Source organism: Acinonyx jubatus, chromosome B2 (assembly GCF_027475565.1).
Source record: "Acinonyx jubatus isolate Ajub_Pintada_27869175 chromosome B2, VMU_Ajub_asm_v1.0, whole genome shotgun sequence".
NCBI classification, from domain to species: Eukaryota; Metazoa; Chordata; class Mammalia; order Carnivora; family Felidae; genus Acinonyx; species Acinonyx jubatus.
Window position 1 is genome coordinate 7,224,186 of NC_069385.1, and position 26,452 is coordinate 7,250,637.

Here is a 26,452-nt window from a genome sequence, read left to right on the forward strand (position 1 = left end):
TGGTTATACTCTCTCATGATTCGTTATTTAGATTCCTAAAATGGGAGTTTATTGAAACTTCTATGAACTTTGTGCTTTAAAAATGGATATTTTCCATTTTACGAGAATCCATGAGCATACACGTAAAGACTGAATAATTTACTCCTCGAATAAATAAAATATAAGCCATACCAATGAGTTGAGATCTTTACCTGATAGGTCACACTAACAGAATGCATTTTCAGAGAAATTTTTAATTTTTTTTTCTCTTGGGGGCAAAGTAGTATGCTTTGTTAATACTTATTTTCCAAAATGTTGGCAAATACTATGTTGTCGCTTTAAATTATCTTAGTTACCTGTCTGTGGATTATCCATTTTATGAAAGTCTATGTATAAATTTGCAAACTAGTTTTAATAACAGCTTAAACAGCATTACTCAGCAGGTAAGTATGAAGCTGTCTACACAAACATAGGCGCGCGCACACACACCACACACACACACACACACACACACACACACTCACTCTCTGATTCCAAAGACAAACGCTAAAGAAGTGATTTTTTTTAAGGGAATTTGCTACTTTTGCGCCCACCTGACAATAGATTCCACACAGGCCTAGTCCACGTTGCAAATTAATCATGTTCCTTCAGTCCTGTTTGTAAAACGCTACCCATTATTGATGAGAAAAACAATCCCTTGCAGATTATGCAAGTACTATCGAATCAGCATTTCTTCATGTTCACCAATTTATCACTTTGCCACTGTTGTGTGTATTTTGCGCTCAGACACATGTAAATATTCTGCTCTACTCCCTGCTAATTTGTTACAAGGCTCCAGTAAACATATAGTAGGTTTCTTTCAATGAATTGTCATTTTTATGCCAGTTTAGTAGTTGAGAGGAATCTATGGAAATGTGGGCCATATCTTGAAGGGAACCGAATAAGTATCTTTAATGACACACGTGTAATTACGTCTAAATTCTTTCCTTAGGATACAAAACTTTCTATAAATACTAACTCATTACTGTCTCTAGGTCAAATGTTTGTTCTTACAAAGTTCACAATGTAATAAAAAAAAAAAAGGCAGTGCACTCAGTGGGCATAGGTTTCACTTCAGATGTGTGTACTTTTTAATTATCAGAAATGACCGGGTATATAAGTTAAAATATTTGTCTTCCGTGAGGAAAGAAATTGTATGCTCAAATTCTCTTGAGTGTATCATAAGTAGAATGACTATAATAAAGTCATTTTTTTTATATTCTTTAGCTAATGAGTGGAAAGAGGAACATAATTTTACATTTCATCAGTATTTGGAACCACTACAAATGCCATCAGCAAGAATACTAAAGCATTATTGGACTTTGTCCATAGGTTAACTTCTTCCTAGATAAAAGCTATCATCATAGTAGTAAAATCACTTAGCTAAATTAAATAGGTAATCTGTCATCAAATCAGAAAACAGCCAATTGCTTGAGAGCCATTTATTTAAAATAGAAAAGCCATCCCACATCACTGATATTAATTTCCATTGCCTTTGATTATTTATTAGAATTATTTAATTGATTGATGCTCACTGGAGTTATATTTCATTAACTCGTCCTATAACAATTTGTTGTTTACCAACTATGGACAAGATACTATAGCAGGGGTGCATGGGTGGTTCAGTCGGTTGAGCGTCCAACTTCAGCTCAGGTCATGATCTCGTGGTTCGTGGGTTCGAACCCCACTTTAGGCTCTGTGCTGACAGCTCAGAGCCTGGAGACTGCTTCAGATGCTGTGTCTCCCTCTCTCTCTGACTCTCCCCTGCTTGTACTCTGTCTCTCTCTCCAAAATAAATAAACATAAAAAAATTTTTTTAAAGATACCATAGCCAATTCAGGAGATACAAATACACAAAAGGATGAGGGGAAGTGCAAAGGCCCACAGTCAAGTCTGGAGGGACAAGAGACTGTGTCCCCTGAACTCAAAACTTAACCAGCCAAAAATCGCTTTTGAGACCAGGCCTCCCACTGAGCAGAAATGTGCTTGGCACAGAAAAGGGGACAAGGAAAGAGGAAATCCAGTTAAAAGTAGGGCAACAAAGTTGGGAGGTCACAGAAGGTGAGCCCCCATGCGTTTATCCCCAAACCCCCAAAATCGGAAGAGGAAACTCCAGAGGCACCAAGAGCTATTCTGGATCCTACTTGTTTGTAAAGTGTCAGGATGACTGATTTCATGTAAAACTGTGCAGCAGAAAGAAGCAAGGTTCAATCCCATAAAATTTTTAAGAGGTTACAGAGAATGAAGAACAGAATGATGTCCTGAGAGACAATAAAAGCACATCAGTCCGGTGGAAGCTAAAGTAACTATTTCAAAAAGAACCATGTTATTAAGAAATTATACAAATAAAAATAAGTAACAGATAGTGTCTTAAAAGAGGAAGTGAAAAGGAAGAAACTTCTAAAAACTGAAAGTAAAGTGAGATAAAGGATTTCAGACATTAAATTCGACAGATTTAGAAGGTGAGTAAGGAAGATCCAATATACATATACTAGAAATCCTGTAAGAAACACGTCGAAGCAAGAAAATAGAGCAAATAACTGAAAATCAAATGCAATACAGCTTCCTTGAATCAAAAAAATCGATCAGAAAATGACCAGCATCAAGATATATTCTAACAAAACTACCATATTCTAAAGAAAGAAAATTCCTTTGGGCATCTAGGCGAAAAGATTATCAATTGAATGTATAAAGGGGAAAAAAATTAAATTGTCATCAGGCTTGTCCATAACACCTTACACCAGAAGAACATGAAGTAAGACAGTGAAGATGGTCAAGGGGGAAAAAATGTGAGCCTAGGACTTGATATCCAGCCAAATTCATTTTTAAGAATAAAGATCCCAAATACACTGTCACGGATATGCAAGTCCTCAATGAATATTTTTCCTATACACTCCTTCCAAGGAATTTACTAGAGAACAAGCTTCTAACAACCAAAATTACTGGAAAGATATCAACGTAAGAACTTGTGGGGAACATTACATGTGTTTGTGTGTACATGTGTGTGTGTTTACACTTAAGATAACATGAAAAGTAAGAGAAACAAAGCATAGTATGGAACGGGTGTATATTCCAACAAAGTAGATACAGTATTATTATAAAAATTTGGCAATGGGGCTCCTGGGTGGTTCGGTTGGTTAAGCATCAGACTCTTGGTTTTGGCTAAGGTCACGATCTCATGGTTTATGAGATCAAGCCCCAGGTTGGGCCCTAGGCTGACAGCTCAGAGCCTGTTTGGGATTCTCTCTCTCCCTCTCTCTCTCTGCCCCTCCCCTGCTCACGCTCTCTCTCAAAAAACAAAAAAACAAAAAAACATTTTTTTTAATTTGGCAAAAGAAACGGTAGAGCATGTGAAAATATATTTGAGGTTTTTAGTAATCATATTCATAGTGATAGTATTGGTACTATTATTCTATATCCTTGTATGTGTGTGAGATAAGGCCATTGAGCTATTGTGGGATAGTGTTTTATCCTACCATCCTCTGTGTTCTTAAAAACCAGTGTAGAAGAAGCAAATACAAATGTCAAATAGAAAATGGTAAGTCGAAGCCCTGTTGTTCTGAAACACCTACCTTCTTAGTAAATTTCAAGTATACAATACAGTATTATTCACTGTACTATCATTTTGTACATTAGATTTCCAGAACTCATTCATCTTATAAAACTAAAACTTCATACCCATTTTGGCGAGGCCAAGGCATAAAAGTTGAAAGGCCTAGTGGTACAGTACTGAGCTGAGCACCTCAGAGGGTTCCGATAAATATTTATTGAAATCATTCACAGTTCCATGAGAGGATGTTGTGTGCCACCTCCTTAGGATATAGCTTGTTTCCCAGCTGACATCATCCACTCTCTCCTCTCTTCCCACCCCCTCCCTTCAGCATATAAATATATTATTTCTTCATTTTCAGAAAATCCTTTACAATCCCTCTGTCCCCTTCAGCTGCTATCCAATGTTTCTTTTCTCCTTTTCAGCCAAACTCCTACGGGGAAAAGAACCCATTCTTGCCTCTTGGAATTCCTCTCCTCCAATTCTGTCCTGACTCCATTTGACTCCACTAAGATTTTTGGCTCCATGACTCCACTGAAATGGCTCTTGCCAAGACCCCAATGACACCTGTATTTCCAGCTCCAGCCAGTTTCCAGTAATTGCCTTCTGGGCAGCTTTTGAGACAATTTATCATGACACCCTCACTCAAGTATTTTCTTCCCTTGGCTCCCAGGACACCCACATCCTTTTCACTTCCCACCTGCCTCATAGGCTGCTGCTTCTCAGTGCCCTTTGCTGGCTCCTTCTCATCTTCCCTACAAAGGTTAGATGGTCTCAGCTAGTCTCATGGCTATGGAGATAACACAGAGTCAGGCTGTCAAATCAGACACTCAGGAATCCTAGATGTAACCTTGTGTCCCACTCTCCTAATGGCTTCAAAGGCGGGTAAAAATGAGGTGCCCACAAACCACAGAGAAGTCTGCGTCATTTAGCAGAGCTCCCTGGGTTGTTTCTCAGTGTATCAGGGTGTACTACAGGCAAGACTTAATGAATGAGGTCTCTGAGAAGTACCTGGAATGATCATTAATGTGCAATCTCTCAATTATATAAGCTATCCCATCACTCATCATTCAAGGAATCATTCATCACTTAAGCATTTCCTGCTTAATGTATTCCACAGTTAAGAATCTTTTCTAGCAAATGCCATTGTATGGATGTATCATTAGCGTGTTTACAAGAGGATTTGACCAAGTCATCTTTCTTTCTTTCCTGGGGCCAGAAAAATGTGAAAATGCATGGGAGGCCTTGTGCTAACCCTTTTCCTCCCAGCCTCCATGCACATAGGATTCCAGATTTTGTATCTACAACCCACTTCTTTCTCCTAAACTCCAAACTCATACATTGTTAGCCACTCAACATCTTACTTAGCTGCATAGCAGTTTATTAAACTGAAGATAAGTACAATAGAAATAATGGCTCCTTTTCTCAACTCCCAACCTACACACACACACACACACACACACAGGCACTCACACACATATAGACATGCACATGCACACACTGTCCTTCTAAAGTCTTTCCATCTCGGTTATTCACTCTCTGTGTCTGTCTCTGTCTCTGTGTGTGTGCGTGTGTGTGTGTGTGTGTGTGTGTGTGTGTGTCTGTGTGTGTCCTTCTGTCTTCTCAGACAAAAACATGATGTTCATGTTTGACTCTTTTTTTTCTCACACCATGTATCCAATCTGCCTAAAAATTTTGCCATTTTTACCTGCACCATATATCCAGGTGATCCCCACCTCCACCACTAGCTTGCAGGTTTGAGCCACCACCATCCTCCATGTGGATTGCTGAAAACCTCCCGCCTGCCCCTCTGCTTCCTCCTTCTCTCCTTGCCCCCAAGAGTCTATTCTGAACACCTCAGCCAGATGGCTATCTTTAGAAGATTAGTCATATTATGTCACCCCACAGCTCCAAAGTCTCCATGGTTCCTGTTTCTCTCAGAAAGGCAGCCAGACTCTTCTACTGGCCTTCAGGGACCCACAGAGCCCAGATCCCCAGAGCTCTCTGACTATGTTTTCTGCCATTTCCTGTCCTGTCTCACTCAGCCACACTGGCCTCTGCTGTATCTCACAGCACCGAGCACATTCTGGCTTCTGTATCTTGGTAATGCTCTGTCCTTGGCCAGAAAGCCCATTCCCACAGGTAGCCACATGGTTTGCTTTTCTAATCTCCCTTCGATGTTTGCCCACATGTATCTTCTTTTTTTTTTAATTTTTTTTAACGTTTATTTATTTTTGAGACAGAGAGAGACAGAGCATGAATGGGGGAGGGTCAGAGAGAGGGAGACACAGAATCCGAAACATGCTCCAGGCTCTGAGCTGTCAGCACAGAGCCCGACGCGGGGCTCGAACTCACAGACCACGAGATCATGACCTGAGCCGAAGTCGGCCGCTTAACCGACTGAGCCACCCAGGCACCCCCATGTATCTTCTTTATAAGGCATCCCCTATCTCTTAATCACCCCTTCAAAACTGTAGTCCCCATCTTCCCCCAAATCTGCCTCTTCCCTGTTTTTTATTCTCCTTCCCACTGAAATATAACCTTTCAGTGTTTATCATTATCCGCATGTGGATGAGAGCACAGGTGTCTATTTTGTCCCCTGCAGTATCCCCAGCACCCACAGTCTGACCATAGTAAGCTGTCAATGAAGGTTGCATAAATTAATTAACAGTCAAGCAAATCCACTTGACTTGATCTGAGTTTAGAAGAGAATATGATCAAATAACACCAGGAGAACAATAACAATGCTGCAATAGGATGGCCTTGGAACCTGCACTATGTAGTTTCATTCTGCGGGCTGGGGAAACCAAGGAGGGGGTCGAGACATGCAAGGGCATGATGAAGTCAGGGACAAAAGAAACCATACTTTAAGAAAGAGAACAATGATGAAAGGAAAATATGAATCTTCTTCATCAAGCTGAATGTGCTCAGTATTCCTCAGATGTGCTCAGATATCCTGTGAGCTGCCCACAATTAGCACAGGGTAGAATATCAGGACCTATTTTCAAAATGGTTTCAAAAACTCATAGACACCTGAATAGAGGCATGAAAATATACCACTTGATAAGACTGATAATGATGCATTATGTGTCCATAACTTAAAATATAGATATGTTTCCTAAAATTCCTGAAATAAGACTGTTAAATGGAGGTGATGTTAGTAATATTAAAAATCCAAACTGGGGCACCTGGGTGGCTCAGTCCGTTGGGCGTCCGACTTCAGCTCAGGTCATGATCTCACAGCTCTTGAGTTTGAGCCCCGCATCAGGCTCTGTGCCAACAACTCAGAGCCTGGAGCCTGCTTCCAATTCTGTGTCTCGCTCTCTCTCTGCCCCTCCCCTGCTCATGCTCTGTCTCTCTCTGTCTCAAAAATAAATAATAACATCAAAAAAAATTTAAAAAACAAATCCAAACTTTGGGGGGAAATATTTAGGACCAATTTCTAGAAATACAAAGTTATCCATTTTGCTAATTGCAATTGGAAAGACTTTCATTGTGTTGGATCATACCTTATCCACCCCCCCCATTTTTTTTTTTTTACCAAAACAGATTAACAAGAAAACCCACACACCACCAGCTGTTAACATTTTGGCTAAAACAGCACATCTTCATATTATCACTTTGAAAAACCCATGTTGTGTTTTACAGTACAACCGGTACCAGCAATATGGCGCTGAAGAGTGTGTGCTCCAGATGGGGGGCGTGCTGTGCCCTCACCCTGGCTGTGGAGCAGGGCTGCTTCCCGAGCCAGGCAGGAGGAAGGTCACTTGTGAAGGGGGAAATGGTCTGGGCTGCGGGGTAAGTACCACCTACACCTTTGGGTGTTGATTTTGTGTGCTTTTTCTTTTCTTTTTTTTTCTTTTTTTTTTTTTTTTGGCAAATTGGCAAAGATTATCTGTTTTACTTTCATTTTTCCCTTTGTACTCAGATGTCCTTGAACTGATGTATAAGAAAATAGATTTTTAGGGGTACCTGGGCCACTCAGTTGGTTAAGCATCTGACTCTTTGTTTCAGCTCAGGTCGTGATCTCATGGTTCCGTGAGCTGGAGCCCCCTGTGCTGACAGTGTAGAGCCTGCTTGAGATGCTTTCTCCCTCTTTCTCTCTCTCTCTCTTTCACTCTCAAAATGAGTAACTTAAAAAAAGAGAAATGAGATTTTTAAATTCTTACGTAGGATCCCAAATATGAACATAGACCTTCATTGATGTCCTATTCAGATTTTTTGCTTTAATCGTTTATCACAGTGTTTTCTGTAAGTCATTGTGAATTACTAGACCAGATTTTAAACTCTCTCTCTGGTGCTCAGCTGATTCAGAGAAAATATTTATTATTTTTTCAGAGTTTACTTTAAGTAGGCAGAGTAAAGGGGAAAGAGGATTTCCCATCAGTGATGTCTTAACAAAATTGTTTGCCTAAGTATTTCAAGAAATAAAATGAAGATTAATATGGAAAACTTGAAATTTTATTGTGTCATAAAAATCATTCTAAATAGAGATGAGCAAAACTAATGGTGCCTCTTAGGGAAGCAGAATAAGAAACATGGAAAATGTTTGTTCTAAGAGGTCAACCAATATGACCCAGATGGCTTCTTGAATGAATCTATGGCTGCAAGCTGACAGTGAAGGTGTGAGGGGAGCATAACTCAAACACAAAAAGGCTTGCTAAATTATGGGTTGAAATGACAAATGGATAATAATCCTGATATTAAATTTCATGCAGGCCAGAAAAGGAAGAAGGTATATGTGCTTATAAAATGCTATTGAATTTTGATGGGAAAACATTTCTTTTAAAATTGCAACTTCATGAGGAGCTTTCTGGAAGGAGTGTTGATGGCAGAGGCATATTGCCCGGGCCTAATTTTTGGCTGAGAGCTGTAAGTCACCTATGCATAAGGTGGTATCTGTTGTCCTTAGTAAAGCTATCTGTCATGCAGTGGGTGCAAAGCCCTGAGCTGAACCATAATGTAGAGAAAGTGGACATTGAAAACCAGTGAGATACCATGATGCCTACTCAGAAAAAAATGCCTCTGGATTAATAGTCATGATCGCATTGGGATGGAAACACAAGTCATGTTTGCTACTTTTAGAAATTATGAAAATCAAACTACACTTTGCAGCCCCGATCATCATCATTTACTGTGTAATCTGCGCCGATTGGGTGTGGCCTGAGCAAGCTGCTAAATTCTGGGATCAGAATGCTAGTGAATGTTTTCTTTTAAAATAATTTATAAAAGTTTTTCACTAATATCTAAATTGTATGTTTCTGCCTGCTCATTGCCTACTGTTGTTCCATTCTTTAAAGCTGGATGTTAAGATCTTAACATTTTTTATGGGGAAAAGAGTTTCTTTGGCCCATCTTCTGCATTCAGTTATTCATTTGCTTTAAAGAACTTTGAAAGTTTGGGGTGCCTGGATGGCTCAGCTGGTTGAGTGTCTGACTCTTGATTTTGGCTTGGATCACAGTCTCACAGTTCGTAAGATGGAGCCCCATGTCAGGCTCTGTGATGACAGCATTAAGCTTGCTTGGGATTCTCTCTCCCTCTCTCTCCACCCCTCAAGGCCCTGCTAACACACACACTGTCTCTCAAAATAAATAAATAAACATTTAAAAAAAGGACTTCAAAAGTTTTATGTAATTTTAAATATTGAACAGCTATAGCTTCCTTTTTGCATACAATGTCACATTGTAAGTAAATAACATACATTTAAGCTCCAAATCATGGAAAATTACTTTGGGAGTGAATTTAATTGCTTTAATATCTTTGGATTAAAGAGTTTGGGGGCAAACCTTACCTAAATGAGGATAGCTATCTTCAGAATATTTCTTTGTCCTTTCGAAATTATAGGTGATGAGTTGTATTTTATTTTTATTTGTTCTGTTTTGTTGTTTTTGAAAGTGTGCTTGTCAGTTTATAGATTACTTATCTATTACTGCATAACAAATAACCTCAAATTCTAGATGTTTAATTAATAAACATTTATTATCTCACAGTCGCTGATGGTCAGGAGTCCATAAGTAGCTTAGCTGGGTGGTTCTGGCTCAGGGTCTCTCATGAGGCTGTAGTCAAGCTGGGTTGTAGTTATCTGAAGGCTTGACTGGGGCTGGAAGATCCACTTCCAAAATGGTTCATTTACATGATAACAGACTGAAAACAACCTCAGTTCCTCACTGGCTACTGGCAGAAGGCCACAATTCCCCACCACCCAGCCCTCTTCTTAGGCTATTTGTCCACAACAGTGGCAGATAACTTACCTGGAGCAAATTATCCAAGAGAGTGAAGAGAAACCACAGTGCCTGTGTGACCTGATCTCCAAGGTTGTACCCCATGACTTTATTTCATTCATTAGAACTGATGTGTAAGATCCAGCCCACCCTGAAAGGGAAGGCAGTTAGGCACTGTCGTAAAGAAAAGAGTATCAAAGAATTCATGGACATATTCTGAACCCACAGTTTGCAATTTGAAGAATTTGGAAAAAGAACAAAGAAATGATTTTCTAAAGTATGCACCTAACTTGATGTTTTCCTTTCTCTCCCTGTCTTTTTGCCCCAATCCCCATATTCCTGTTGAGGCTTACATTAATTCCCATTGCTTTGACTTCTCAACGTAGAGAAGATAAATTGACCTCATCATTACCCTTTTCCTTCAAACTCTTGACTTTCACGAAAGGATGTTAACCCAACCAACATGCTTTTGGGGATTCTGTAGTGGTTAAAAAGGAGATTGGGTTGGAGGCCTTAGTTCAAACCCTGTCTCCACCAACTACTACTGGTCTTAATATTTCTGCACTTCAGTTTCCTCATCTCTAAAACAGGGTGTATTATAACAACCCCATATAAGACTGTTATGACAATGAAATGAGATCATATGTGTAAAGTGCTTAGAACAATACCTGGCATACAATGTATATTTAGTTAATATTTAATCAAAAGTTTAATCAATATTTATCAACACCTTGCTTAAAAGACTAGATATCCAAACAAAACTACATAAAAGATAACCATTTGCTGCTCTCCTCCAAATATTCCAGAATCGAGCCAGATCAAGCCATATCTACAGCAGGGAATTAAGTACCTAGACCTCACTCTTTTAGCCCTTCAAAGAATTGCTTTTCCTACACAGTACTTTGGCAAAATGTCGTTCACATTGTAGTCTTTATACAGAAAATTTGATACCTGTGGTTCAGGACATCCCAATGGACTTTTCTGTGAGGAAACATGGTGGCTATTCTAGGCTGACCGCTGCAGCAGGAGCACAAGGACAACTTAAAGTTGTTCTTGAAGACCTTGTATATGGTGCAACTAATAAGGTGTCCCTCTGAAAGGTAACTGGTCAAAAACACGAAGCCACATTTGTGTTCCAGGTATAGCATATAAGTGGACCATTAGTAGCGGATTTTGAAGTTCATTTTCTGGCTTCACTTTTTTCCTTCTTTCTCTTCCCCTTTCTCTGATGTACACAGTTCTGCTATGATTTGTACATAAGCTGCCAATCTTTTCTGGATTTCAGGGTGGTAATGGAAAGCTGTTGTGTGGTAGAAATCGTGGTTAGTTCATGTTGTTCAGAGGCAGAACAGGGCCCAGTAAGTAGAGGTTAGAGGAAGAAGAGTCACTGCTTAGCATTTGCCCTAACACCATGGACAACTAGCAACAAAATGGGCTGCCTCGGGGAGTAGTGGGTACCTCATCCTGCACAGTGTTCCAGGAAAGCTATGGAAGAATCATAGAGTCTTGGATATGAAGACTCTCTAAATATCATTAACCTCAGTGGTTCTCAGGCTGTAGTTTACAGGTTTAATGTAAGGTATCTGTGAGTCTATCTGTGCTTAATTTTTTCTCAACTACCAACAGGTTTTTATTATCTGGGTATCCAAGAAATGCTTGATATTACAAAAAGTATCTCAGGAGTAAAAAGATTGAGAGTCAAATTCCCTGTCATTAACAGACTTTAAAAATTAGGCCTTAGAGGTACATTGTGTTGTGCTTATGGATACCCATTTTCAGAGCTGAGACACATCTCCATGTGTTGTACTCCAGGGTTGGATGGATCCAGTCTTCCAGTCAGTCGGCTCACCACTACATGCCCAGATGGTCCTTCATACACCCATGATTACTGTTGTATATAGATTCCATATATACTTCAGTATTGTGCCTGTCTTTGGCTTCTTAAAATAGGTACTTAGGTTAGTATTTATGACTCTCTTATTCAAATACATAGTAATGCCCATTGGAAAATCAGATTACTTGATCCTTTGCTCCACTATATCACTAGACTTGTCTGCTACCTGGAGAGCAGTATACATTAGCTAGTAAATGAAGGCAAAGATTTCTATTTAAATGATAATGTCAGTCCGTCTCAGAAAGGTCTGACAGATGTGTGATGGTTCCAGCAAATTTATTACCATTATAAAGAATTATCTGAGCTTTAGTCCCGTGTCCCAGAATTTAAGTTGAAGTGTTACCCTTGTTTCATGCCTTTATATTTCCATTCTTAGTCTTGATATTATTGTCTTCAGTAAATCCATGTATGTGGAGTTCAACATCCATTGGATGGATGGATGAATCTTAATAATGTAGAAGTAATATGAATACACTATCACTCTTATTTCCAAATATTAATCACAATTTTCCCCAATATTAGAATTGGTTCCCTTGCCTCAACAAGAGCCTCATCAAAAAGTATAAAATATACAGTGGTTTACTTGCACACATAATACATAATTCAGAACAAAATGTACTAAGCTCAGGGATCCAGAAAAAGTCAATTAGGAGCCTGGTAGTGCTGCAAGCATTATAGTTTTGTACGCTGTCAAAGGCTACACAGCCAAATTAGAATTTTGTACATTCTGATACATAAAATGTTTTAGTCTTGGGTGCACTGAGATTTTGGTTTTCCCACAGCACAGAATATTTTTACGTTGATAGATGGAACTCAACAAAGAATATATTTGGGGATCAAATAGCCTGACCTCACTCTCTGCTAACTCTTGATCATATTTTTACTACTGCTTATAAAAATATTAATTGATTTCCTAAGGAATTCATGTTACGCATTATTCTTTACTCCGGCCTTATTTCTGTTCATCAGAACTATCTCGCTAACTTTTATGACTCCAATGTAAAATGTTGACATGTTTAATACTGGAAAACAGCAACAAAACATGGAATACATTAATACTCGCTGACCTGGGAATACAGAAAGCTAAGGCAATCAAACCGTGTGAGTTTTCTATAAATAAAACATCATTATCTTGTTTGGTATTGTTTGGGGATATTATATGACTGAGAGATCATTTCTCATCTGGGATAATAGGAGTTAGATGAAGAACTTTCTCTTTTAAATCAGAAATTCGAGGATGAAATAACAACTGAAAAAAAAGCAGCTTTAAAAAAAAATCATACTACTGACCATTTGTTAAGGAAATCAGATAGACTTTCTAAGGCACCCTATAGTCACTCTTTAATTTACTGGAGAGTACATGTTGCTCCGAGGCAGATTTATCAAGGCGCTAATGAAGCGTTCACTGTGGTCTCCACACTCGCACAGACCCCTTGATTTTACCAAGGTTATCTTCTTGCATTTTTCTTGAAGAGGGTCTCCAAGATAGAGAGGCTGCATCAAACCCAAGTCTAGATCTGCACAACTATGGAGTACGACCTGCTACGTGCAAAGAAACTTTTGTCGAAAACGGTGATTTCAAACTGCTTATAACAATAGCATTATTGTATCGTTGAAGATTGTAGTTAAATCAGAGTCCAAGCTTCATTTTACATAGGAAAGGAGCCAATGAAGACAAATGCGGATACCTAGTCTTTCACTCAAAGATCGGATTATTGAGTTAAAAACGTAAAGTAATAAATAGGTGGGGAGGCTTTTTGTTCAATATATGGAGCTCTTAAATAAAAAGCAAGCAGATGGACGATATCTAATAATACAAGGGAAACAAAATGGTTACTTTTCATATTCTTTAAGGATAGTTTAATTTTATAAAAATACAACATTTAATTAAATTTGGTGAAGTATTTTGAAACCTATATTGAATTCTCTCTTTTTAAAAGGAAGACTAGAGAGTAAAATCTAGACTCCAAATACATGTGGTTTATACTGTGATGCTTCCAAGGAGACACCAAAAGGGATAGGTATTTTCCAATGTACCTCGATGGGAGTTTGTAAGCACAACGCTCCAGCTACAATCATACACCTCGCTTGCCTCGACCACCCGGCCTCTGCAACACATAAAGAGTAGAATCATAACTTGTGGACACGTTATTCTTTTATATAACCTTTTAATCTTTCATATATATTCTTTGATATATAAATAAAAGTATTTTTTAAGCTAATGTTATGAAACGTCAAAAAATCTGCATTCTATGTTTATTTGACATGTGTCCAAAAATCTAATTTAAACTCTAAGATTGGCTCATTTGCAGATTGGAAACAAGTCTCGCTAGACTTTCTGTGTGAGAGACAGCTTGAAGTGCAAAGATAGAAAGCTTTGGAGAATATTTATTTTAATTAAAGGAATCGTTCACAAATGTACAAACAAGTGCTGCATACCATTCCTCTGGAAAACATTTATCAATTGGCAAATGTTCCTAGAAAGTGTTCTGTGGTTTGAAATAGAAAGACGTATTTTCTAACCCAACTCAGACCAGTGACCATTCCACGTGTCTTTAGCTATTTTTGTTGTTGTTGTTGTTGTTGTTGTTAAAATAAAGGGAAGTCCGAAATAATGATACTCTTTCAAAATGGTAAGCTCCATCTCTTTGAATAATGTTAGGAAATCAATTTTGTGGCAAATTGATTTCTTCTTTAGCTCTACAAGCTACCAGAGAGCTCAGAACACTCTAGAAAACAGACTTCTACTGAAGATAACATAGTTTCTCTGAGTTTCTTTTGATTCTGCTCTCACTTCAGTTTAGGGCTCTGCTGTGCAGTATGGTAGCCACTAGCCAAACACGGCTATTTAAATTAAAATTAAATAAAATTTAAAATTTGTTTCCTACTCACAATAGACACATTTCCAATGCTTCCACGGCCACATGTGGCTTCCTACCACCGGACTAGACAATGCAGATACAGGATGATATCTTCGTCAGCACAGAAAGTCCTATCAGACAGCATGAGTCTAGAGAAAGACTAGAATATCACCCAAAAAGAGTTTCCTGTGTCTCAGATACAAACGCTTCGACCTCTTCCATCTGGTTAAGAAGAAAAATCTTTCCAGAAATTAAAGTCATTTCCTAAGAACAAAAATGTACAGCCTCATTTTCCAAAGGGAGGTTCATTCAGCATAGGTTCCAGAGGATGTTACTGGGAGGAAAGTTGGAGTAGAGGCAGAGAGGCTTGGCAGAGGTCCATTATCACAGAGCTTGGAAACTTAGTGTTAAGCTAAGTTAAATAGAGGTGTCCCCCCCCCCCCCCGCCGCCTTAAAGCTTTCAGTATGCAAACACGCATTTTTGCCTGAACAAATAGAATACCACAAGCAGCATTTCCTAAACTCTTTACAGCAAGAACTGCCTTTTGTGTGGTGCATTTTATAGGATGGGTGTTTCGCGGAACAACTTGGGAAGGAAAGCATTTGCTTCAATTTTTTCAATGGACGATGCCCAACAGCAAGCATACCACAGTCACAATGAGCTAGTGGGACCAAAGGCTAGGAACCTTACACCTACAACATTTTCCTCTTTGTAGAGAACTAACAAAGTATGCTTTTTTAAAGAATGAGAAATTGTATACCATATTGTTGTGGGTGTATTTTTGACACTGCATATTTTTATAGTGAAACCTTTTTATTTTCTTAAGCAGCCATTGATACATAGTCCTATGGGCGTAAGATCCATGGAGAAGAGAGGATGAAATGTTATGATTGTGGGTGATTAGTTTTTTCCAGATGATTCCTCTTCGGTGAACATGAAGATCTTTAAATTCCATAGAGTAAATGATATTTTGGTGAATACAATAGTTTCATCAACATAGCTGATGTTACTATTATGTCAATTTCATAAAGCAGTAAGAGCATAGGACAGTATGATAATGATACGGGATTGTGGGGTTTGGGGTTTTGTTCTGGTTTTCCGTACCGTCCGGAACGGGGGCAGCACAATGCGAGGGCAATCACAACCCTGTGCTACGTGGGTCACGCACAGCCGTGAACGCCCTGCTGGGGGCGCTCTCGCAGGGTGGCCGGCTGGAGTTCCCCTACCTGGTATCCCGAAGGGTGGGCCTCTCTTCCCAGAGGCCGCTGGTAGATCTCGGGGACAGAGAGCTATGCTGTATGTCGTTATACTAATTAATGTCCCCTGGCCCCGTCCCTCATTTCTCAAGCTTCTATCATCTGCTGGCAGAGGCTTCCCAGAGACACATCAGGTCCTCTTTCGGACTTGCCTCCAGCTCTTCCCTCTTTACGGCTCTCCGGGAGGCAGCCCCTGCAGGAGCTGGTTCCTCCTACGGATTTATCTAGGGCCTGGCCGCCATCGTTCCTTTCTGTGCACCGGGGCTTCTTGATTTCCCGTCCCGCTGCCTTTAGAGAGTGGCCTCAAGGATCTGATGTTATTCATTCCCATTGCTTCATTATACTTTCTGGGTCTCATCTTTCACAGTGATATTCATACTCCGGATTATGAGGTTATGATCATCAAAACGGTTTTCTTTGCTCCTTTATTTTGCCTTTTTTACACTAATTTCTATTGTGCTCAAATATATGTAACATAAAATTTGCCATTTATAACCATTTGTAAGCATACAGAGCAGTGACATTAGGTACAGTCGTAATGTTGTGTAACCATCAGCTCTGATTATTTCCAAACTTTTTCATCACCCCAAACAGAAACTCTGTACCCCTTCTGCAGTAACCAACTCCCCATCCCCCCAGTCCCTGGTAATCTCCAATCTGTTTTCTGTCTCTATGAATTTGCCTAGTCTAGATATTTCACAATAAGTGGAATCAGAGTCCTTTTCTGTCTGGCTAATTTCACTTAGCATGAATTTTTCATGGCTTATCCATGCTATAGCATGTATCACAGTTCGCTGCTTTACACAGATGAATCATATTCCGTCACATGGATGTACCACACTTTGTTCCTCCAATTCTATTTTCAAATGTATTCAGCTGGAATAGTCCTTTTATCTCCCCGGATCAAAAGCCAGGCAGGCTCTCTGACTTTATGTAAGTAATCAGTATATTACTCATGAGTGATAAGAAGTCTTAGGGTCCTTTTAAGTTGCCATCATTCTCTCAATTCATCAAAAATGCCTTGTCCCCCCAGGATTGGATTTAACATTAAATGTTCACCCCCTGTCTGCGAGGCCCAGCCCTGTGCATCATACCTACGTGCACTTGGTATGAAACCCCAAAGGGACTTGGTTGCCCTATGGGTTCCTAAGTCCCATGTATAGCACTAATACTTTATTCATCTCCAGTGTAAGTTTGGCGGTAAGTTCAACAATAGCTGATTATTCACGTTATCCCCAAAGACCTGACAGGTGTCCACTTAAGCTATATCTAGATCCAGGCTTTTAATTCCAGTGCTTAAAATTAGTTTGCCTACATTAATACCTACTGTGTGTCAGCCCTATCATGGAATCATCCCTGCAGATCAAAGTTCTCTGTCCTAACTTGGGTTGCAAAATCCTAACCCCTGCTCCTATAGGTCTAACAGTAATATGATCCTACTAGAAATAGAAGTTATGGACATAATCATAGAGACGTATCAAGATATTTGTGGAGGATATTTTTTGTAGCACTGTTTTGTGATAGATAAAAATGTGGAAACAATCAAATTTTCAGGAATATCATAGTGGTTAAGTATATTTTTGGCATATCTATACAGTAAAATACAATATCCTGTTAAAAGGTTGACCTGTAAGGTTAACCTGTGTGTTGATATGGAACAATTGTTAATATATAGAATTAAGTAAAAAGAGCACAAACAGAAGATTAAGACTCTTAAGTATGTAAAATATTTTCTGGAAAGAATTAAAGGAACTGTTAACAGTGGTTGCCTTTATATAGAGAAAGTGGGGATATAGGGAAGGAAGCTTCCATTTTTTAGTTTATAACTTTCTGTAATGTTTGACATTTCTAAATATGGAGATATATTACTTTTGCTTTTAATCACATAAAGGATTTCTTAGTTTATGAACTTTTTTTCTTAAACTTGTAATATTACCAAAAAAAAAAAAAAGATAGTAATGTTATATGTTTAGAATAAGAGCTAGGTAACCAATAGTTAAATTAGGTAGAATTTGACACCATTTCAGACAAAGTGTTGCTTTGGGCTTAGACTAGGGAAGAGGAAACGCGCCTTCCATCAGCAGAGACCAAGGGCAGGAAAAGCGAATTGTAAACACTCATTCCCAGAGATGCAGGTGGTACAGCTTGGCATCTTTCAAGCGTTAATTTGTGTAGAGCACACTCTCCTGTCATACTGATTTAGTTGAATGACATATTTAAGAAAAGTGGGAGTGAAGTCTGCTGGGAAATATTATTCATGTTCTCAAAATAAGCTCCATGCGGACATGTCACCAAATGCATGGAACAGACCAATATGAATAGGTGACTTTTCATTCTGGGGTAGCTTTAAAATAGCGTAAGTAGTTCCTAAATTAGAGGAAAACATTCTGATGATGCCGTGCACATACCTATGTTCTAGGGATTACATTCTTGCAGTGTATTCTCTGGTTTTTTCTTGCTCATCCTGTTTCCGTTTATACCTATTTTCAGTGAAATTGAAACAGAGTACAACATGGCCCAGATAAAACAGGCACTCGGCACCAGAGCAATGCATTTCTCACTGCTGGTCACATATCCCACTGGAAAGGCTAAGTCTATAAATTATGAGATCGGTTCTCTGCAATCTCCTGTGAGGGAACAGGGCTTTTCCTGGGTAAAGACAAATCGCTGATATTGTTAGCGGTCGCTAACGGTCTATTACAGACCCATAAACTAAGTGTCCCCTGGATCGTAGCCTCCCTTGTGCCCTGCTGTGCATTCAGTGGGTCCAAGGATTCTGCCAGGTGAGATCCTCAAACAGTATCTTTATATCTTCAGCACAGAATGAATGAGACCCAAGAATAGGACCCTCAAGTCTGCCCCAGTCAAATCTGGCCTGGCCCAACATGATCTTGAATCCCACCTTCTCTTTTGGATTGGAGGCCCACAGGAAGTAAACTTGGCAGGACTCCCTGAGCCTGCTTCACAGGCCTCTGTTCACCTGTCCATTTGAAAGTTTATATTGTGGGGGTGCCTGGGTGTCTCAGTCGGTTAGGCGTCTGACTTCGGCTCAGGTCATGATCTTGCAGTTCGTGAGTTCAAGCCCCACATCAGACTCTCTGCTGTCATCATGGAGCCTGCTTTGGATCCTCTGTCACCCTCTCTCTCTCTCTGCCCCTCCCCTGCTCACACACACTCGCTCTCAAAAATAAAAAAAAAATTAAAGTTTATATTTTGAATAGAGTGTAAGATTTGTTTCACGTCGATTTCTGTTAAGGATTTTTCTCCAGAAGAAGAAAAAAATCAAATAAGACTATAAACCCATGGATAAGGCATAGGCCACATGTAAAAGCTTTTCCCCGTCTGCCTATCTTCCTGAACCAGGGTCAGAAGAAGGATAAAAACAAGAAGAAATCCTTTCAGGGGGAGATAACATGATCTGATGCACTCTAGGAAGTAGTTTGTCAAGTAGACCTATTACTGCACTCACTTCCAGAAAGAAACAATTTTCTTCCTCCTTTCTGTAGAAGCCAGCCCAGAATGCTTGTTTCTTCTCCCATCCACACCGCTCATCACTCTCTTTTACAAAGAAATAATATTGTTCCTGACATACATTCTTCTTCCCAAAGCCTTGTTGGTTATTGTCCAGCATGCTGTGACAGCTGGGAATTTAATGTCGAGTGATTTTTTTCCCCCCGGTTCCTCTCAAGGTATTAGTGTTAAACTGACACGTCCATAATTCAAAGGCAGTCTGAATTAGCTATTCCTGAGGCTACTCCACAGACAGAAACCACTCCACTTACGGAATGTGACCCATCCCTAGAGAATTCTTAAGCGAATTCCTGGATACTGTGTTTGTTACTGCCTCTTTCTCTCCATGAACGTGAGGCTCTTCGTGTATATCCACCTGCAAATCAGCAGTGCGTGATTGTTTGGAAAAAGTAATAAAAGAAGACATAATGAGTCCAATCAGGTTATAAATTAGTCTTTTGCAGAGATAGGGTGGAATTTTATTTGCTGGCTGTTTAAAAGAATGTGAAGTGCTTGGAATGGATGCCTCCTGGAAGAGAAATTGCCCAGTCATTTAGCAACCTTCTTTAGACCATTCGTGGAAACCATTTTACATGTAAACAGGGAGTAGAGAGCAGAGCTCTCAGCATCTCAGAAGATGGCTGCTATTTGGGAAGAAGTAAGTCCAAGTCAAAGGAAGCTTCTGAAAGACTGCTTTATGTGACCACACGGCCTGGCTTTTGTAGAAGTGGTATTGTAAGGTATTGTATTATCGTAAAGTGCAGGAGCCTCGCTCCATCAATAAGAAAAGTTGAAGTAGAAAGATAGGATTAAAGAGATAAGATCTTTGTTAGACTAAATCTATTGACCCAGAACTTCCCATAGTGCACTGCATAAAAACTGCTTCACATTATGAATGGATCAGAGACTTTTAAAAGGGTCTCTAAATTGGTCGTTCGGAGGCTACGTAGCTGTGTGAATTTCTAGTTTGTTGTTCTAAGGAAACCAAAGATTGTTTTAGTATGATCTCAGAAAAGCATTAGACTTCAATAATGAACATGGTGTAGATAAAACACTCACCGGGTATGCCTTTAATATTCTGAGCACCATTTTAACCCTTATTGATGTATAATCATAAATCGGTAGGGACACAAATTATCCCTAGAAAACTAAGAAAAGAACCAGCCTGCTCTACAGGCTGTTTATCTTCCCTCTACAAAGAAGACTGCTTGCCACTGAAGTACCACCTCTGAGTGTCTGGCCACCCACCCAGCTGGGGTAAGCTCCTGACAGGTCACAGATGGAATCTGTGTGTGCATGGACAGGTTGCAGTGGACTGCATTGGTTTCCCTCCAAACATACGTCTTCCTCTTTTTCTTGCTAACAGAACACTGAGTTTTCTTCTAGTATCTGTCTCTTTGGAGAGTGACCTCATACCCAAGTCAGTAGAAAATCCTGAGTCACCTAACCCAGTCTTACTATTCCCATGACCCTTACTTGTATTGGTTTGGGGAAGAAACCAGGTCTTTCTGGTCTTGGCTGCACTACTCAGTTAATTAGCTCAAAAGCCACTGTGCTCCTTTGCAGTGCAGAAGCTTTTTATCTTGATGAGGTCCCAATAGTTCATTTTTGCTTTTAATTCCCTTGCCTTTGGAGATGTGTCAAGTGAAAAATTGCTGCAGCTGAGGTCAGAGAGGTTTTTCCTGCTTTCTCCTCTAGGGTTTTGATGGTTTCCTGTCTCACATTCAGGTCCTTCGGGAGGGAGGGGAAAGTGGGTGATGGGCATTGAGGAGGGCACCAGTTGGGATGAGCACTGGATGTTGTATGGAAACCAATTTGCCAATAAATTTCATGTTAAAAAAAACAAAAACTAAATTATAAAAAAATTCTGAAATTAAAAAAAAAAAAAGCCACCGTGTTGTTGGGCCAGGAGAGAGTACATTTTCTTTCTACTTAAGTCAGTTGAATTGGGTTTTCTGTTCCTCAAGTCCAAATCTCTTAAGTGGTCCACGTGCATTATCTTAAAAATGGCCAAAAGAATTCTTTCACTGAAAACTTTGGGCAGATAACAACATAAAGAGCTACTTGGTGAGGACTTTCTAGTAGCAGACAAGATCGCCTTCAGATTATATCCCATAATACTTTTGTGTGGCCACAGTAGCTGTAATCAGCAATAAAAATTTTCTCCTCATTTCTTCTGGATACATGGATCATTGTGTACTCCATTATAGTATTTATTCAGACATCAGTTCCATGGGGTGTGACCAAGACCCAAAACAGCAGTGACTTACCTGGATGGAAGTTTGTTTCTCTCTCATGAAAATCTTGAGCCTAGATTGTGGCTCTGCCCCACAAAGTCCTTTGTTGCCTTCATACGTGGTGCCAAAGAGTCAGGGAGAACTTTCCACTCCTTGCAGCCAGACCCAGAAGTGTCACACAGCTCATACCTGGCGGAGAGAAACGAGTTACATGGCCCCATGGCCAGCCCCAAAGGCAGTGGATGCCATCTGTCCAGCTAAAATTATCATGAGGCAGGAAAGGGTGAATGGATGGTGGGGGGTAGAAGTCAGTACGTGAGAAATAAGCCTACCGACCCAATCAGAGGAGGGACCCAGAGACTCAGAGCCTCAGAGCACAGTGAAGTGAGGCTTTAATCAACATTCTTGCAAGAGCAGGTGTTTGATGGACAGGCACACTCAGGGCAGTTACACCAGACAATTTCCTAGCATGCAAGTCCCTCCCCTGACTCCCCTGACTCCTCATTGGCTGAGTACTACAGAGGTTACAGCCTTACCCAGACGTCACCTATGCTCATGTAAGGCACAAAGTAGTCTGATTGAAACAAATGTACATTCCCTGAGATGATGCAGAGACTTTCAGTCCCTCCTCCCTTTGTTCTTTGGTGCATGCTCATTGCAAAGCCTCCCAAAATAAGCCTTTGAAACGGAGAGCGGAAGAAGAACCAGGAAGGAAAGTGGCTAAGGGTTTGGGACTCTGTTGTGGGAGGCGGTTCATACATATTTCCTATAGGTTGTAAACCTATTAACTAGACAGCACACCTCTTATTTGGTATTTCTGAAAATAAATCATCCTTCTCATGAGTGTCCCCCACATCTTGGGGACATGGTCCTCTCCACCCTTTCAACCAACACCATCCTCTCCTTTCCATTACCAGAGTTTTTTGTACTTTCATGCAGGAAAAACATCTGAGCAGAATGCTGCCTGCTCTATTTCTAACAAGACTGAGTGCTTGCATGGTGATCTTTTCTTTAAACGGTATTTGCCTTTCACTTTTTTCTATTCAAAGGCATGGAAATTAGACCTCAACTCCCAATAATACCCATAAAATTGTACTCAACCCTTGCATTATAAGGTGTTGCCACAATAACTGTCTGAATTTGTGCAGATAAATAGAGTTAGCATTCAGGATTGCCACAAACTGAGAGTAGAGGTACAATTCTAGAAAATTCCCTGGTTGGACTGAAGTTTTCACCCACCGAACTTTTTGTTCTAATTTTACATACAAATGTCCTGCTTAACCGCGTCAAACCGCACGTACCACAGCTTAAAGCTTTTGGAGTTGCCAATTAAATATGAGACTTCATGTAGCACTTGGAGTAAGATCAGCTTCTGATTTACGTTTGCAACAGAAGTTCCTAGAAGTGTTAGCTTTTATTCTTCTACTGCCATCACCAGAAAGCATGCTGTGTTCAGCAACAAAGCTATTCTAATAAGAAACATTCACCGGGGAGAAAAATATTCAATACATCCTTCCTTATATTTAAAATAAGTTGGTAACACTTGTAAGGGGAAATCATTTATTTATTCTACAGCCATTACTTGACCATCCACTAGGTATGTGATGCTGTACGGGGAACTGTGGGCACACGGAGGTAATGATTCAGTGCCCTGCTCAAGGCACACGTAAACGAATGGGAAAACAGGACACACGTACACAAAACAGCATCCCCATATGGCAGTACAGAATCATGCCAAATCGTGCCACAGAAATTCAGAAGAGCTAAGGGCATGCTTGCCCAACTCCCGTATCACCTTGAATATCACTTATTTTCACACTTGCCACATTGCTTGTTTACAAACCATTTGCTCCAGTCAATCTGTGGGCCCCTGGTGGGGTGAGCAGGGATGCACTGTATTGATTTTTGTATCCTCAGCATCCAGCAAAGTTCTCAGTGATGTATGCATGGCTGTACGTTGAATTATCCAATGAGAGGAGAAGGTTCTGAACTATTGAGGATGGGAGCTTCATTAAGGGCCTGGAAGAATGAAGTAGTGGTGGACCCTTGAAACATTCTAGGCATAAGACTCTGCACCAGGGTGAGGGCCTGGATGATACAAAAACCTGAGAGTCAGGAGCAGGTGACCAGGAAAGGGCGAGGCTCGTGGGGCTGCTAGGTACTGAGTGTCAGACTGGGGACTTTCTCCTCGGCCCATGGAGACTAGGTAGGGCCTTTCAGAGAAGAAACATGACCAGAGATTCTGGAAAGGTAATTTAGTGCTAGTGTGGGAGTATGGATGGCAAGGGGAAATTACTGAAGTCACCATTAAAAGGTAAACTAAGGCACATTAAAATTTTCAAGAGCTTATTTGAGCATGCGTGGACTCAAATCCGGCAGCACATGCTAGAAGAGGTCAGGAGCTTCCACGGACAGGAGCTGGGGGGAGGTTTTTATAGAGGAGCCTCAGAAGCAAAGCAAGGCAATTATTTGATTAGCAATAGCTTGAGGGGTTGCCTTATTTGGGAAAATCTATCAGCTGCGTGTGATGGGCTGTCTGAAATGTCGCCTTCTCTGATTTGAGTGCAGGGGCTCGGGCTCTGGTCAGGGTTTCCTGAAAGGCAGCCGAGGCCTTATACACCTCCGTCCATCGAATGCATCCTGTTTTATTACTTCAACATCACCAGGACCATTTTGACCAATATTATCTCGAAGTAACATAACCCTCCTAGCAACTTTGCAAAACACGGATTACCACTTATCGGGTTTTTTCTCAGACTTTTTAGGGATTGTGGTTTTGCAATATTAATTTCACTTCAGATCAATACCCTAGGGCTGTGGAAGATTTAGCTCCCTCTTGCAGTTTAGAGGTTACTCAGGAATTGATAGAACTCACAATCACTTTCCTTGTCATGTTTAAAAACTAATAGGTAATAATAATTCAGTATACACTATATAATATTTACTCAGCCATCTTTGTTATGCTACACAAGCTGGGGCGCCTGGGTGGCTTGTCACTTAAGTGTCCGACTTCGGCTCAGGTCACGATTTCACAGCTTGTAAGTTCGAGCCCCACGTCAGGCTCTGCTGACAGCTCAGAGCCTGGAGCCTGCTTCGGATTCTGTGTCTCCGTCTCTCTCTGCCCCTCTGCCACTCGCACTTGGTCTCTCTCTCTCTCTCTCTCTCTCTCTCTCTCTCTCTCTCTCTCTCAAAGATAAAAAATAAAAATAAACATTAAAAATAAGAGCTTAAGGGGTACCTGGGTGGCTCAGTCAGTTGAGCATCCAACTCGTGATTTCAGCTCAGGTCATGATCCCAAGGTCAAGGGATCAAGCCCCACGTGGGGTTCCATGTTCAGTGTGGAGCCTGCTTGGGATTCTGTCTCTCTGTATCCCTCTGCCCCCCTCCCCTGCTTGCATGCTCACTCTTTTTCTCTCTCTAATAAAAAAATAAATAAAAATAAGTACTTAATATTTAATAGTCTTCACGATTCACTATTCCTCTTTGTTTTCTCAACGTCTACTATGGTATCCAACACACATGTGATCGTATAAGAGGATTTCATGGTTCAAAGTCCCGCAAGTGAAAACATCCCCAGCTGATAATTGTAGAAGTTTTGTAATTGTATTTGAGGAATGGAGGGGGCAAGGGGTGGACTGTGACAGACACCCTCTCTGCTTGGAGATCTCAGCATCTGCACTCTCGGTGAACAGGGAAAAGTGAAAGACGTGTAGCCTGAAGGTTTCCAAGCTCTGGGAGCTGGAGAGCCATGGCAGCGAGGTTTCAGGCATAATGCCATGTGAATATCCCCTTCTCTAATCCTCGCTACTTTCTGTGGAGCAAGTATGTTTTCCTGAACAACATTGTAAAAACACCAAAGTGAGAAGCACAAACTAACTTATAGTGACCCTAGATATTTTAAATGTCTCAAAACCATTTGATGTTAGTATACTGGGAATCATGGCCCATCTGGAACTGACCTCACTCTTTCCAGATCAGTTTCTAGACCCACAGACAGCACACCACACACACACAAACCCATATCTCATACACACATACACACGCACACTACCCCATACCACACTCATACCATAGACGCACACACCACACACACACCATACCACACACCCATTGCCCCCAACACCATACCACACACATCCACACAAATCACACACACACACAAACCACACCACACTAATACCACAGGGGAAGGGTATGAAGGTGAAACTTTTTAGACATTTTTACCAAAACCCCTTCTTTATTAAAAACTTGTGGGGGCACCTGGGTGGCGCAGTCGGTTAAGCGTCCGACTTCAGCCAGGTCACGATCTCACGGTCCGTGAGTTCGAGCCCCGCGTCAGGCTCTGGGCTGATGGCCCAGAGCCTGGAGCCTGTTTCCAATTCTGTGTCTCCCTCTCTCTCTCTGCCCCTCCCCCGTTCATGCTCTGTCTCTCTCTGTCCCAAAAATAAATAAACGTTGAAAAAACTTGTGGAATCTGTTTAACTCCCTCGGTGCACTTTCTCTATCTCTTGATTGGTTCCAAAGACTTTTACTTACCCCTAAAAGTAGGACACATTGTAAAAGTTGCAGAACATTTCTCAAAGCTGTTCTTTTATAGTCTTACCCTTTTTCTCATTCCTGAACAACTCCGTTTCCTAAGCCCAGGAAATAGGACCCAGGTCATCTATCAGCAAGCCTGCTACTCAGGTTGAGAAGCTCCCTCTCTGGCAGGCTGACCATGAATTAGCCCAGGACCCTGCCTCTTCCAGGCAGGTGCTCAGATGCAAACAGGGGAAGGCAGGGAGAGGGAGAGGGTGGGTGTCCCCCAACCAGCAGTCACCTGCCACCCAGTCACCCTCATCATGCAGCTGGCAGGAGCTGGGATTTTCCCGCTCCCCAGGCCCCATCTTCAGCTGCGCACAACC

At 40.7% G+C, this 26,452-nt stretch overlaps 1 protein-coding gene across 2 annotated transcripts in view; it reads left to right on the forward strand.

Annotated features, from left to right (window-relative positions):
* PRKN (parkin RBR E3 ubiquitin protein ligase) overlaps nt 1–26,452 on the forward strand; it is a 1,330,206-nt gene that overhangs the window by 1,134,298 nt on the left and 169,456 nt on the right. For both annotated transcript variants that reach the window (XM_015083244.3, XM_053223338.1), the window contains exon 9: nt 7,217–7,366. In XM_015083244.3, coding sequence (XP_014938730.3) covers nt 7,217–7,366 — 150 coding nt within the window. The remainder of the gene's footprint in view (nt 1–7,216; nt 7,367–26,452) is intronic.